The 16,543-nt window shown below is 38.0% G+C and overlaps 1 protein-coding gene across 1 annotated transcript in view; it reads right to left on the bottom strand.

Annotated features, from left to right (window-relative positions):
- The window catches only part of CNTNAP5 (contactin associated protein family member 5), a 777,193-nt gene that overhangs the window by 598,322 nt on the left and 162,328 nt on the right, over nt 1-16,543 (bottom strand). Inside the window, exon 2 of the mRNA XM_084892213.1 lies at nt 6,173-6,277. Within this exon, the coding sequence (XP_084748339.1) occupies nt 6,173-6,277 (105 nt within the window). The remainder of the gene's footprint in view (nt 1-6,172; nt 6,278-16,543) is intronic.

Here is a 16,543-nt window from a genome sequence, read left to right as displayed (position 1 = left end):
GTCAGAGTGGGGCCACTCAGATTTGCAGATTTGTCAATGAGGATATCATCCTGGTCAGTTTTTAACAAGTTCACTCAACTCGCTAAATGGCAGTGTAGTGGAACAACTTCAATTGCTGGGGAAAGTCTCACTTCAATTGGTTGAAACAGGATTCCATGAACTCTTTATTTTATGAGGGTTAGCTCAGACAGCGGGGACACTCAGGCAGGCAGTGCAGTGCTGGCTTCTGACTGAAGTGCTGCTGTGTGAGAGGCCGCTGTTGGCAGTGGCTGTTTGTAAATTGGAACCCAGTTGGACATAAGGAGCCCTTCTTGGTAGATATATTTTTTCTCTGGGTCAACAGTGTATTATTGTTCTGATATTTGTGTGCCCTTGATCAGAAATCAAACCCATGACCCCAGGTGGTGTGTGCTTGCAATCTAACCACTGAGCAACACTGGCTACAGCATGAGAGTATCCTAGATTTCAAACCATGTGTAATAGTTTACTCTTTGAGATATGTTGATGTGTTTCATGTTTAAAATAAAAAAAGGAATTTTAAAGTAAGGAATATAGAAAAGGAGTATTCATTTGACAGGACTATAATTACTTCTCAGCCATTTTGGTGGAGACAGAGCATCTCTATTTTTAGGGGGGGAATGAATCATTGCTCTACATTGATATCTTCAATAAGAATAAAAAGTCATATTTTTTTCTTAAATTTCTGAATTTTATATTTAGAAAACCCATAGATCAAATCTGTTCTTAATAACATTTACATAATTACATATATAATTATATATTATAAATTATGTATGCCTATATTCTATATGTCTTATGTGTATATATGTACACATATATTACTATATAAATTTATATATGCATATATTTGTATATTTATGTGTGTACATATTTTATTATATTAGATGTATATGAATTTTCAGCCCTGTATGTATGCACCTCTTTCTATATATAATTCTGATTCTATATCTATATCTAAACATATGTATATGTATTCACCTTACTCTATATAACCTACCATATGTATATGTTTATATACACATGTATATAACTTATATTGTGTATATATATATATGACAAAATAATAATATTAATATTATTACTAAGTTAGCTATTAATTGTATAGTAAATTGCATTATACATGTAAATTATTTTTAAAGTTTTATTTTTCAATTACAGTTTATATCAATATTATTCTGTATTGATTTCAGGTGTTCAGCATAGTAGTCAGATAATCGTGTACCATAAAGCTTTCCCCTAATATTTCAGGTACCCACCTGGCACCAGGCATTGATATTATGATTTCACTGACTATATTCCTTATGTTTTACCTTACACCCTGTGACCATTTTGTAACCACTAATCTCTACTTCCTAATCCCTTCACCTGGCACCCAGCCTCCCTCCCCTCTGGCCAACATCAGTCTGTTCTTAGCATCTATGAGTCTGCCTCTATTATGTTTCCTTGTCTTTAGATTCCACATATTAGTGAAATCATATGGTATTTGTCATTTTTTCCTGACTTATTTCACTTAGCATAATACCCTCTAGATCCATCCATCCTGTTGCAAATGGTAAAATATCATTCCTTTTGATGCCTCAGTATACATTCACCACCACTATTTTTAACCACTTGTCTATTGATGGCACTTGGATTTCTTCCAGATTTTAGCTATTGTAAATAACACTGCAATAAACATAAGGTGTATATGTCCTTTCAAACTAATCTTTTGGGTCTCTTCATATATATACCTAGAAGGGTCACAGTCAGTTTCATTTTTTATTTTTTGAGGACATTCCATAAGATGTCATTGTGACTTTAATTTGCATTTCTCAGATGATTAGTGATGTTTAGCAGCTCTTCATACATTTATTGGCCAGCTGCATGTACTCTTTGGATAAGTTCCTTTCAGTTCCTCTGTCCTCTGCCCATGTTTTAATTGTGTGTGTGTGTGTGTGTGTGTGTGTGTGTGTGTGTGTGTGTTGTGTTGCATGAGTTCTTTATAAATTTTGGATATCAACTCCTTATTGAATATATTATTGGTGGATATTTTCTTCCATTCAGTAGGTTGTCTTCTAGTTTTGTTGATGGTTTCCTTTGTTGTGCAAAAAAAATTAGGTTGATATTTATCCCCTTTTTTAAAATTTGTTTCCCTTATCAGAGGAAATATATTGGAAAAAATATTGCTTAGAGAGAAATGTGAGAGATTTTACTGCCTATGTTTTCTTTTAAGAGTTTTATGAGTTTTTTTTAATCTTAAATTTAAGTTTATAATCTATTGTGAGTTTATTCTTATATTCTTGTTGTAAGAAGGTGGCCTAGTTTTATTTTTTGCATCTATCTCTCCAATTTTCTCCACACCATTTATTAAGTATATTATCTTTACCCCATTGTATGTTCTTTCCTCCTTTGTCATATACAGGATTGGCAAAGGTAGATTTATAGTTAAAATACAAATAAATAGTACAATGACTGATAAATAATAATATAAGAATAAACTGTATTTTGTGCAGTCACAACTGAAGCATCTATCTTATATGAAAACTGCTGTTTGAAATTTTAACCCTGCTAATTGGATCCTATAAATTCTTGCTTGCTAAGACTACTCCCACTTCAGCTAGACCATTAAACTTTCCCTAGACAAGGTTATCAGGGTTGGCGCCAGGCTAGGCCTCTGGTTGAGGTCTCAAGGGCCAGCACATATGGGCTCTTTAACAACTTGCAAAAGGGGCTGGAAACGCTCCATATTTGGGAGATAAAGAAGGGAAAATCATATAAATAGGGAGAATTCCTGCATGTTGGGGCCCAGAATTTGAGATACATTTTCCTCTGGACCTTGGCGTAATAAATGTAACTCCAACCAGTATTGCTTTGTTCTTCTTCAGTTTTCTGTAACACAACTATAAAGCTACTGTTGCCCACCCCTGTATTAACTGACCATATAGGCATGTGTTTATTTCTGGGCTCTCTATTCTGTTCCACTGATTTCTGTGTCTGTTTTTATGTCAGTACCATGCTGTTTTGATTATAATATAGTTTGTTTCAGATAGCAGGATACCTCCACCTTTGTTCTTTTTTCTTAAGAGTGCTGTGGCTCTTCTGGGTCTTTTGTGGTGCTGCATAAAGGTTTGAATTGCTTGTTCCAGTTCTGTATAAAAACCATTGGTACTTTATGAACAGGGTTTTTGCCTATTTTTACTAACTATGGGCCAGGGTTCTAGCACAGTGTCTGACACATAGCAAGTGCTCCATAAATATTAATAAAATTTACAAATTCATTTGATCTAATGGTTTTTTTAAATCACCTGACCCTTGTATTTTGAAATCACCTGAAAAGCTTGTATTCATTCACTTTCTCTATATTTGTGTTTGGGTTCCATTCCAGACAATTATTGCAGAGCTAGAGGTCCGATGCACAAAATTTGTACAAGAGTAGGCCTTCCTTCCCCCAGCTGCTGGCACTGGCTTTCCTCTAGCACCCAGGACCCAGGATTTGTCAGGAAGAAAGTCCGATCTAATTAGCATATTATGCTTTTACTAGAGGCCCATTGCAGGAAAATTTGTGCAACAGGCCTTCCTCGATGCTGGCACCAGTTTTCCTCCAGCCTCTGGGACCCAGGCCTTCACTCCAGACACAGTGGAGAAGCCTAGCCTCTTCGGTCTTCACTTCGGTCTTCAGTTTTCAGTCTTTGCTCAACATCTGTATATGCAAATTAATCCACCATCATTGGGTTAATTTTCATACTCACTCCTGATTGGCTGTTGGGTGTCCTGGAAGTATTGTCAGTTTGCATATTTCTCTTTTATTAGTTTAGATTATTATAGATAGCTAAGATATGGAATCAGGCACTGCTACTAGTAAAGCTTTCCAAGTGACTCAAATGTAGGATGCTTGGATGAGAACTAGTTATCTAATATCTCCTTGAGTCTATGCTTAATTCCTGCTGAGGGTCATCTGTAGGCATACTGAATGGAAGGAAGGCTGTCACTCTGAGTGCTATGCTAGATGTGAGTTTTAGGCCAATTCTTTCCAGGTCCATGACTATGTCTCTTACATGGTCTTTCCAATTTAAAATCTAGTTGGGAGAAGGAAGAGTGTTCTCTGCATCACTGTGCTGACCTAAGCTCAGGCACCCCAATTCTCCTGTGATTAGAACCATTGTAATAAGTTGGATCAGAGACATTTGTGCTGTCAATATCTCTTTATAATGAAAGGAGTGACCTGTGGCCAGACTCACAGCTTCCCCAGAACCTGCAGAGGAACTACAAGGTGGAAATAACTTCCTAACCCTTCACATTTGCCAGACAAAGTCTGGCTCTGGATGCCCTGTTGGAGACCACATTAAAATCTGCCACCTGGACCTTGGCCAGGTAGCTTAATTAGTTTGAGTGTCATCCAGTGTGCCAAGGTTGTGGGTTTGATCCCCAGTCCAGGCAGGGTAAATATAAGAATCAACCGATGAATGCATTAATAAGTTGAACAGAAATCGATGTCTCCTCTCCCCCTCCCCCCCTTTTCAAGTCAATCAATAAAAAAAAATATTTTTTTAAACTCTGCTGATTGGAAGTTTTTCCTGAAATGACAATTGGAACACTGACTCCAGAGCAGCTCCTGCAATGAGCTTTTTTACACATGCAAGTCTGGTCCCATTCTATACATAATGCGAGGCAGGCAATACAGAACTTGGAAGTAAATGCCTTAGCCAGCATTTGACCTCTGCCTGGTAGTTTCAGGGAACCTTTACTTTTTTAAATCTATATGGTTGGAAAGGGCAACACCTTTTAATTAGATGACTAAGATTTGAATCCAAACATTTCCCTTCCTTATCTCTTATTTTAGGTAAGTTTATGAAAATTCTCTAAGCCTCAAGAACCTTACTTGAAGTAAAAGGTAAGCTTACCTTATTTTATCTTTGTGAAAACTACATACCTCATACAGGTGAATGCTTTCTAAAGGTTTTAGCACAGAGTATTCGGCAAAGAGAGTGTTAGTAAAAATTATTATTAAATACTTTCCCACTATATATATAATTGGCCATTCTTTATTTTTTCTTTAAAATAATATTCTTAAACTCCTTTTTTAACAAAGACACAGCATTTGCTAACTTCTGAATTATTGATCCCATTAAATATAAAACCTAAAAAACATGGTACAAAAGAAACAACAAATATAACAACAAAACAAAGCAAGTTAATAAGATTAAGAATTATATGTTAAAAAGTTAAATCATTCTACACTTTACAAAAGCAACATCAGTAATGCAATAACCAATTAGAATTTATTCCAGATTGCAAAGTTCAACATTGGAAAAATTACTAATGTGATTGGTCTCACTTATCAATGGGAAAATATAGCTAAGAATTATTAGTATGAACTATAATTGATCCATGCACCTATTAAAATTATATAAAAATTATGTTTCTCAATTTGAAAAAGTTTATAACATTTCTTAGATATAAAAATATCAGATATTAAGTATTTCAAAATTTAAAAATCAACTATAAAACTATGTTTATGCAAAAATAAAAGCTAACATCAAGATCTGATTTAAAATATGCATATTTAGACATTTAATATCGTATTTAAAAAATTAACATAAAAGGCTTGTTAGGCGGTGTCTGTTCTTATTTTCATCACACATTGTAATGATACTCACCCAACATTTTATTGTGTGTATCTCTAGCTGGTAGAGTTATATATTTTCCTTTGTATTTTCTTATTTCTATTCAATAGCATTTAATATTTTTAAACATTAACAACACTGATTTAATTGTAAAAATTAAACTTATCAAGGAAAATCTCAGTAGGTTTCATTCATACTTATTATAAAATGCTATAATAATAATAATATTCTTGTAACTGTTTGTGTGACATATATGAAACACTAAAAATAAAACAAATTTATTTTATGTATTTGTTTGTTTGGTGGTGTTTTTTAAAATATTTTCTCAAAAGCCTCTCATGAGAGTTAAGGAGGAATAATGTGGGTTGGGGGAACAAGAAAAAGCATAATTTGAATATCCATTTTGTGCCGGGAGACATATTTCATCCCACTGAAACCCCTCTCTCCACCCTTCCTCTGAGCATTGTCTTATACATGCTCTCTGTGCACGGAGTTACACTATCTGCCATTCCCCATGGCTGTGTTGTAGAATCAGTCACCCTACTCACCAACTCTTTGGTTGAGCTGAGCCGGGCTGTGAGTCCCAGTGAGGTCTGATGAACTGGAAAAGGCCATTGGAGAAAGCAGGGATGCTAGTGGGTCATCACAGTTGTCTGAAATGACAGGAGAGAAAGAGGGCACATTCTATGAGGAAGAGATAGCCATAACGAAAGGAAGCATTGATTAACATTGATTAACACCTGCTCTGAACAAAGCCAGCACTACTTATTTCCATGTGCTATTTCATCTCCTCTTCACAACAACCTCGAAAAACATTTATGTGTTTCCTCCACAGTTGGAGAAACTAAAGTTCAGAGATGTTAAAGATATTTTGTTCAAGGTCACAACACTAGAAAATAGTGTGCCCAGAATTCTCACCCATATATGTCTAATTGTAAAACCCAATTATCTATCCATTCCTGAGTCAACTATTTCAGCAAAGCCTCAAGTTACAGCTATTGAGCTTATTCCGTAAGAAGGAGGAGTTTTAAAGGGAAAAGCATTGTTGAACTACACTCTCATATTCAGGCTACAGGGACCTTTATAATGGTGGCATCTAGAGGGACAGAATAATTGAGATTTCTCATTCCCCATTGTGTGAAAGTCTTTGGAAAACGAGTTCCTAGTTTTAATTGCACAAAGTAATAGAGAACAGTCTTGATCTTACACGATCTTTGATGTGATATTCACTTCAGTATTCACCTGTCCAGCCTTCCCTAAATATGGTAAGTATGCTTTCTAAAGAGTCTTTGATGCAAACACAGTGTGGAACACAGTAGGGCAGAGGTGTATTCTCAACAATGACAACATAGATATGTTCTCCCAGATTGTCTCCCATGCCCTGACTACCCAGTCTCGTGTAGAGTATGCTGCACTTCACATAGCATGTTGGTCATCTAAAAGGCAAGTAGTATCTTATTCATCTCTGTGTGTCCTCCAATAGGGGGCATGCTCTTTGCTAACCTTAACCTTAAGTTTCAGGAACATCCTACACTTTTCATAATGTCTTATGTAAAGAATGGAATGAATGGTGAGGGAAGGAAGAAAGGAAGGAAAGAAGGCATTCACATATCAGTACAAACACTTTTCTTTTTTTTCCATTTTGTTTACAATTGCTCTTGTAGGACATTGCAAAATGACTTCATGAAATCTAGACATATGTCAGTCAAAACACATTAGGGGTGTGTTATTCAGTTTTTAAAAAATATATATTTTACTGATTTTTTACAGAGAGGAAGAAAGAGGGATACTGAGCCAGAAACATCAATGAGAGAGAAACATTGATCAGCTGCCTCCTGCACAGCCCCCACTGGGGATGTGCTGGCAACCAAGGCACATGCCCTTGACTGGAATCGAACTTGGGACCTTTCAGTCCGCAGGCCAATGCTCTATCCACTGAGCCAAATTGGTTTCTGCTAAAGGTAAATTTCATGGCATTAATGGCTTTCATCAAAAGTCAATTTGACCTTTTTATTTTTTTTTTTAAAGAAAATACATATAGGATTATGAGGTTGATTATTTATCCAGAAAATTCTGAGGGAGCAGCATTCATCAAATTGCAGGAACATTAATGAAAAACACAGGATTAATTTTTCTGTTGTGAAATGTGTTTAAAAATCAACTGGCAGACCATATTTTGACCTTTTCCCAACACAAATGTTTGAGAAATATTTTGAGTTATTTGACCAACCCAGACCAGAGCCAGATCCTCACCAAAGAGGAGTAACAAAAGCCATGGCCAGGGCCCTCAGGGGGCAGGGTCATCGGGAAGAGAAATCTGAGCTCCAGCCACTTCTCTCTTGGCAAAGGTGCAGGTGAGGGAGGTGCAGAAACACCTCCAAGACATTTGTTTGGAAATGCCAACTATTCACACCATACACTGGGGAACAATTTTAACATACTGCAAGCCTTGCACTTGTGTACGGTTGCTTTATCGTCAGAGAACAGCAGGCGAATGCAGGAAATGGACATGGATTGGATGGAGCCCACAGCACAGTTCCATGCACAAGGGCATGGGCACATGCAGCAGACACCACAGAGGGTCCCTGTCGGTGCACAGCGGGTACTGAGCCTCACCGTCCACGTGCAATCACAGTCATCCTCTGCTTTCAAATAGCACTGCTCCCTCACCTCCCAATAACCATGGCCCCACATAGCACTCTCACTAGCAAACTAAGATCTTTCACAGGTAAAAGACGATATTTATTATAGAATCTCTGAGTTTCTTAACCATGTATTTTGTGAACCATTATCATTAGGTTTGTGTCATCTTTCTATGTGTCACTGATGGCATTTTCAGTATTATGTCCCTTACCTGTTTTCCCCTGAGGAGAACTACAAGTGACCTAATCATTTCAATGTAATTCAGCCCAACAAGTATGTACACGATCTTACTTCATGCTTGAACTTGGTTAGGAATTGGGAATAGATTTCAGAACAAGTAAATGTCATAGCTCAAGAAGGTCAGAGACTATTAAGAAATATAATAGCCCTGACTGGTTTGGCACAGTGGATAGAGCATCAGCCTGTGGACTAAAAGGTCTCAGGGTCCATTCCGGTCAAGGGCATGTACCTCGGGTGAGGACGCATCCCCAGTGGGGGGTGTGCAGGAGGCAGCTGGTTGATATTTCTCTCTCATGGATGTTTCTAACTATCTCTGTCCCTGTAAAAAAATTAATAAAATATATTTAAAAAAAATAAATATAAAAGCCCTAACCGGTTTGGCTTAGTGGATAGAGCATCCGCCTGTGGACTCAAGGGTCCCAGGTTTGATTCCGGTCAAGGGCATGTATCTTGGTTGCGGGCACATCCCCTACTGGGAGTGCACAGGTGGCAGCTGATCGATGTTTCTCTCTCATCAATGTTTCTAACTCTCTATTCCTCTCCCTTACTCTCTGTAAAAAAAATCAATAAAATATATTTTAAAAAAGAAATATAATGATGTAAAAAAGTAAATAAACTGATGGAGAAGTTTAGGAGAGTTTCACCAAAATCACATCCAGGCCAGTGAAATGGGTACTCCCGATCCAGACGCCCAGATCCATCTGCTCCTTCAGCCCTGCGGTCCCTCCTTCATGGAGCACTGCCAAGGGCAGAGAAGCTCCCAAAGCCGCTGGCCCTGCAACACCAGCTGCCATTGCCCACCGCCCAGCCTTATTCTGAACGTGCTTCCTGCATCTAAGTGCGTGGTACACTATTTCTACTTTGGAGGTTAATAAAGCCCTCAAAACAATCTGTGCTCACCGGAGGCTCCACAGAGATCCCAAGACTCCTGTCTTCTGGGCCCTGTGCATTGGAGCAGTGGCTGCTAGTGACCATGACAATATTTCTAGACAATAAGAGTGGGAAAATGTCAAATCGGAAGAGAGAAAGACCTTCCTGTCCCCAGCCAATAGGCAGTCCCCTCTGTCATCTCCATGTCACATAAGCAAACTTGACATCACGTAATTGTGAATAAACCAGTGCTTAAATTAAATTAAATTATCCAGTCACTGGGAGTGAATAAAATATCTATATAGCCACTCTAAATCCAAATATGTACGTTATTTTTAGACACCTGTCTTATTCTTAAAGCAGAAGAAAAACGATCTAACATAAATGAGAACAATGATTAGTGTTTTGTTTGTTTTGCTATTTTTATCTCATGATTTGGGACAGTGTGGGATAGTGAAAAGTCTCAGGAGGGCCAGGCTTAGGAGATTACCCTTTTAGGCTAGGCTCTCCTGTGGCCTCCATGGCTCCAGATAATGCACTCAATGCCCTACCTGTTATCACCATTGTTGTCTAGCAGGGGGTCATCCCCTGTATGCAGCCATAAAATCATTCTAAGATGGAAGAAAAATACATGGGGAAACACCTTTAAAAAAAAAGTACAGAATGGAATGGAAGTGGTATATGAATCACCTGTAATATCTGGTCCAATTGAAAGCAACCATCTCAACAAATTTATTTCTGGGGTATTATTTCTATACCACAAGTCCTGCCCAAGAATTGATGTAACCAATAGCCCTTTGGCACGAAAGATTTACAATCTACCAGATGAGAGGAGAACATGAAATGGGGGAAAACAAAGGAGTGAAGACACACACTGGAAATGAGGACAATATACCCTAGGCCCTAGGGCGCTCCTCCCTGCTCTGTGGTTGGCAATCTTGCTGAGCCTGGGCCAACATCACACCAAGCACATGTCTGGGAAGGAGAGAATCAAAGCCCCATCTGCTCAACCTGCAGGCTTTAAATAGTTCCATGCTGTCATTGAACGTTAGGCTAAACTCACATCTCAGCCTCTGACAGTGAATCTGTACAAAGCTAAATTCATCAGTCAGTTCCTCTAAAAGTGTGTGTGTATGTTCATCTGTATTTATATGAGGGAAGAGGAAAGGGTAAAGAAATTTGGTTAGGGAGAGAGATGTTTGAAGTTTAGGAGAAAAATATGAAGGGACTAAAACTCAGGGTTCCAATTGAAAACATAACTTGGGGAAGACCATAATAATTTTCCCAAAGACCATTTTTCCAAAAATGTTTTATACTTCATGAAAACAGAATGCAGTGGCATAGAAGAATATTTTCCAAATATGCTCTTAAAAAGTCCATTCATGGAACTTTTTTCCAAAAGATTTATTGCAAAAATCAGATGACATTACAAGGCTATTTAAAGAATGCTAAACCAATTCATATGTAATATATTATTCTCCATTTTTTTCAACAAATAGCTTTACTCCCATCTTTACTTTTGTCCTTGATAACCAAGGCCACTGCCTACCCCATACCACCCCCAGTCAGATAGAGATCCAAGCCTTTGGGTGTGATGGAAGCATCTCATCTACTTCCATTCAGCTGCTGTTGGACAAGTCCAGTCCTATTTGGAAAGGACTTAGCCTTATGTTGATAGACTAAGGAGAATATCAATTTCTGTCAGGCCGTGCTAGGCTTAGCATGGTGCTCACAGGGTAATGTATCCAAATGTGAAACCACAGTGTCCTACACCTGAAACTAATATAATATTGTACACCAGCTATTCATTAATGAATAATAATTTTTAAAATACCAAAAGGAGCCTCTGAAATTGTGGAATTTAAGCCCTTTATTTTACAAATGAGAACCCCAAGTTTTAGGGAGATGGCAGGCCTGTCCAGGATTATACAATTGATTAGTGGATTAGACTGGATCACAATCCAGGTTTCCTCACTGCAGGTGGTGACCATGAGGTCAGAGTTACCCACCGCCTGTGCGTAAGCCTAGTAATCATTAGTCATGCTATTCTCCACAATGTTTGTTTTAATGGTTTGACTACATTTTTATGTAAAAGGAAAGATGCAATTTTATTTTTGGCATAACAGAAGAACAATCCATAGTTTTCAAAAGAATTTGAAATTCTTCTCTATTTTTCTTTTGTTTTCTTTATATTTTTTAACTTTGACCCACAAAAAACCAAACTGACTGAACAAATAAAAACTAAAATAAAAGAAAGAAGAAAGATAAGAACAGAAAAAGAAAAGTAGTATTATTTTCTTATTAATATTTATTTGGATAATCAAATCAAGCATGCATTCTTAATAAGTGGGAATAACTTGTTCTACTATATGTGTACAATTAAATACTAAATGTTTTCTTTCACATTAACTAAACAATTAAATGTACAAAAATAATTCTGAGTAAATGTGATATTTACACAACTTCTTAAAATTTATCATTGGCTCTTTAAGGTGATTACACCTTAAGTAACATGTTTATTGCTAACATATATTTTTATTCATTATTATTAAAATACTAATAGAACTGTATTTGGTCCTGAAGTTAAATTGCAAGCATTGTCTTTCATTACCACAGAAGATTATATGTATATGGGGATTTGGAGCTTAAAAGACTAACTTGTATTTATAGGAGAGATAAAATTACTCTTAGCATTTGCGCGTAATGGCCTACTTTTTAAAAAAGACATAAAGCATGCTTTTGTGTAGTGCCTACAATGGTGCTTAGAAGTGACCGCTCATTCTTTTATTTTCATTTATTTATTTTTTCTCTTGTTTCTTATAATTTCACTTAGCAAACTACAAAAACAAATACTTTAATGTGACTCTTAAATCTGACCCTCTCTGTATTTTGCACCATGAAATCCTACAGGATAAATTACATTCTAATGAGCAGACTGAGAAGCATGGCTCTCTCAATGATGAGTTATGAAGAGGAGGTTAAACCTCTATCCCGAAATCATCTCCAACTTAAGGCAGTGCCAGACTTTTGATCACATGGTTGTAATCTTTGCTGTGGGAAGATGGAATTAAACTCAAAGATGCAGACACCGAGTTCAAGAAGCCTAGCATTTACTTTGGGTTGAAGATAACCCATATGTCTTTGAGAAGCACCTTATGTTTATGAACAATTGTGGCTTGGGGTCCTTCTCCCTTCATCTGTATTTCAGATTCACCATGGCAGGGGTTATTGCTCATGTGTTGAACCAACAAACTTTAACTGAGCACTTTCTGGGTGCCAGGATTTCTGTCAGGCTTTAAAATAATAAAAGCAATTCTGGCTAATTCTTTAAACCGGATAGAAATGGACACACCATCTCTCGGAGCCCAGCACCTGTGACAAGATGATCCTGCCTGGGGGTTAACAAGAGGCCCCGAGATGTTTTCCAGGCTTTTTAAACAATCCTATGTAAGATTTTAGGAAGGGTTTGGTGAAGGACGTGAGCTGCGCTGCTAAGTGGCTTGCCAGGACATTATAATTGCACCAGTAAGTGTAGTGCCAGGAGTGGCACAGCGCCCCCTCTCGTTCCCCAGCCGTCACTGCCACCAGGGAGACCATCATCTGTATTGTATGGAGGAGGAACCCAGAAGTTCCTGTTTCCATTCCATGCTAGATCTAGACTGGCTTTAACCAAAGTCCCTGTAGCTATTTGGGCATTTTCTGTCTGAAAATCTGCTTCAAGTCTCTAAAATTATGGCAGCGATGCATCAGAGACAGACCAGGCCCAGTCTCCCATAGAGCTACCATTGTGAGTTTAGTTCTTCCTTTCCTGGATTTTCAAGAACAACTGTATACTGATGTACCAGAGTTAGCCATAACTCAATGGTTCTCAAATATGCTTTCCTAAATTTATTTTCTCTCAAATTATTTCTTCCCACCTCCAACCTGCATCTAGTGATATATATATATATATGTATAATTCTCAGGCTAGGAATATTGCATTCAAATTAACTGGTTTGTTTTATTTATTTATTAATTTTTCTACTCAAATTTAATTTATCAACGACAACCTAATTTAATGAATGTTTCTTAATCTTCTCATATGTGAGGTATTAATTATTTGGGGAATATAAATCATCACATTGATTAAGGATATTTTTGCCATTGTTACTACCCTGTTTCCCCGAAAATAAGACAGTGTATTAATTTTTTTTCTCCCCAAGTTGAGCTAGGTCTTATTTTCAGGGGATGTCTTATCTTTTCATGCACTAGGTATTATTTTCAGAGGATGTCTTATTTTGGGGGAAACACAGTAGTACCTGAGACTATGTGTATGTTCAATAAATCTTTGTTTTGAGTTAAAGAATAAAAGACACAATTCCTATCATTGTGTTGTTTAGAACCATCTCTCAGGTTCAAAGTTGCTTTTTTTTTTTTTTTTTTTTTTTTCACCTTCCCTACTTTATCTTAATTCAGGCTTTCCAAATGCCATTATCTGTCTTCAGTTTACCACTGAACTCTACTCTCATTAAACCATCCTTTTTAAAACCCTGATTTCAATATGTTTTGTTCACCAAGACTTTCTGGGTTACCAGCTTTAAGTTAGGCCCCCAGAGGTGGCTTCATGGAGACAAGAAGAACCAAGAGGGGCTTCCTAGCACACACCACATGCAAGCTGAGCACAGGCCATTGGCAGGAGAGCAGGCTGCCAGTCAGAAGGAGGTCCACCAAGCCCAGGTCAGAAGTAAGGGGCCTGTTGTCAGGACCAACTCCAATCAGAGCCAGGAGCACATCCCTCAGAAGCACCCCTCAGAGCCTGAACACAAATATGCTAAAGTTATCAAACTTTTAGGATTATAAATGATCCTTTATAGCTTAATGGATTAGCTAGGAGACAAGACCTTTTACATGGTAGAAAAGACAAAATTCAATACATTAAAGTAATTTGAAATTTCTGGAATATGAGAAGCTGAGAATGGTGACTAAGTTATTTCAGAATGTTTTAGACGAAACTGGTAAGAAAAAAAAAAAAAGCAAATGTTTGAAAAATAAAATTTTACCTATTTTAAAATTGTCTTAAATTTAACATTTCTTTTATATACCCTTGTGCCCTTCTTTCCATCTACATTCATCAGTACCATTAAAAAAACACAGTGCTAAACAGTTTCAGAATTTATTTAGTTTTTTAAGCAAAACTAAGTAAATGAAAGAATGGGATGCAAAGAATGTTAAGATTTGAAAAATAGGAAATAAGGTAAAAAGGTTTTGAAAGTTAAAAGTAAAGATGATTTTTTATACTTTAAACAGCACATTGTTTACATAATAAAGAATGGAATATTAAGATGAAGGAAAGGAGACAAGTGAAGACTTGTCATCCAGTGTTCGTCTGGTTGAGAATTTACTGTCTTCCTCAGTGGTTTCTATTTGTTCTTTCAATACAATGGAGCTAAACTCATAGTGGGTAATCATGGTCTTGCATTGAATTGTACTAAATTACACAGAAAACCCCAATGACTCAGAAAATCATGCTCTAAAGTCAATCCATACATATTCATAAAACCCTCTTCCTCTTTCATGGGTCTAGACATAGAGTTCCTAAAGGAGATACTGAAATCTGTGTCCTTAATCTGCTCAGTGGAATTTAAGGGGAGGAGGGGCTGATTAAAAGATGGCTGTGATCTGTAACTGGCTGATAGCAAGACCTTTTGTGAGTAGACTATTGGCCTGGTGCATGAAATTTGTGCACAGAGGGGGTTCCCTCAGCCCGGCCTGCACCCTCTCCAATCTGAGACCCCTTGGGAGAGTCCTACTTCCAGTTTAGGCCCGATCCCACAGATATCGGGCCTAAACTGACAAGCAGACATCCCTCTCAAAATCGGGGACGGCTGGCTCCTAACTGCTCACTTGCCTGCCTGCCTAATCACCCCTAACTGCCTCTGCCTGCCTGCCTGATTGCCCCTAACTGCCCTCCCCTGCTGGCCTGATCATGCCCACAACTTTTTCCCCTGCCAGCCGGATCTTGCCCCCAACTGCCTCTGCCTGCCTCTTCACCACTAACTGTCCTTATCTTCTGGCCTAATCTCACCCCCAACTGCCCTCTCCTGCCAGCCACTTTGGTTCTGATTTATTGGTTTCTATGCCAGTCAAAAGCTCCACCTCCTAGGCAGTCATTGGCTCCTTCCAGTTCACCCAGACTTGGTTCTGATTGGTCAGTTCCTATGCTAGTCAGTGTCAAAAGCTCCTCCTCTTAGGCAGCCATTGGCTCCTCACAGTTCACCCAGATTTGGTATTAATTGGTCATATTTCTATTCCAGTCAGAATCTCTGGGCCTATATACAGGCCTAATCAGAGAGGCGGGCTTGATCAGCAGCTCCTACAGAGACCGGGACGGAAAGAGAGAGGAAAGAGCTGATCAATAGCTTCCATGGAGGCTATAGATCAGGCCCTGCCTCTCTCTCTGGGCCTGATCCACAGCCCCCTTGGCGGTCAGTGTTGGATCACCACATCAACCCAGCACTGACTGCAGGACTCCCAGTGTTTAGTCAAGCCTTCAATCAGTCCTTACAAACCCTCAGTTTTTATATATTAGGATGAAATAAAAATGTACAGATGGTTAGAACAAATGCTGACCTTTATTGGTCATTATAGATGAAAAAATAATGCCATTCCAAAGATAAAAGCAGCAGCCCTTCAAAATTCTAATCTAGCCCTAGCTGGTGTGGCTTAGTGGATAGAGGATTTAGGCCTGTGGACTGTAGGGTCCCATGTTTGATTCTGGTCAAAAGCACATGCATGGGTTGCAGGCTAGATCTCCAGTTGGGGTCATGCAGGAGGCAGCCAATTAATGATTTTCACTCATCATTAATGTTTCTATCTCTATCTCCCTTCCCTTCCTCTCTGAAATCAATAATATATATATATATTTAATTCTAATTGTGTGTGTGTGTGTGTGTGTGTGTATTTGTGTGTGTCTGGACCAGAGAAAAACTGTAGTATATTATGTAGAAAAAGTTTATACTTGGGTTCAAGCCCAGTGTGAGTTCAGGTGGTGACTCTGCAGCTAATTATATGTCTTTTGAAAGTTACTTAATCTTAGTCTTTTCTATGTATAATCCTATATAATAAAAGGCTAATATGCAAATTGACCAAATAGGAGAATGACTGGTGACTATGATGCACACTGACCA

Source organism: Pipistrellus hanaki, assembly GCF_964339955.1.
Source record: "Pipistrellus hanaki genome assembly, chromosome: 8".
Lineage (NCBI taxonomy): Eukaryota > Metazoa > Chordata > Mammalia > Chiroptera > Vespertilionidae > Pipistrellus > Pipistrellus hanaki.
The sequence above is the reverse complement of the archived record's forward strand: the minus strand, read 5'-3'. Positions and strand labels throughout refer to the sequence as shown.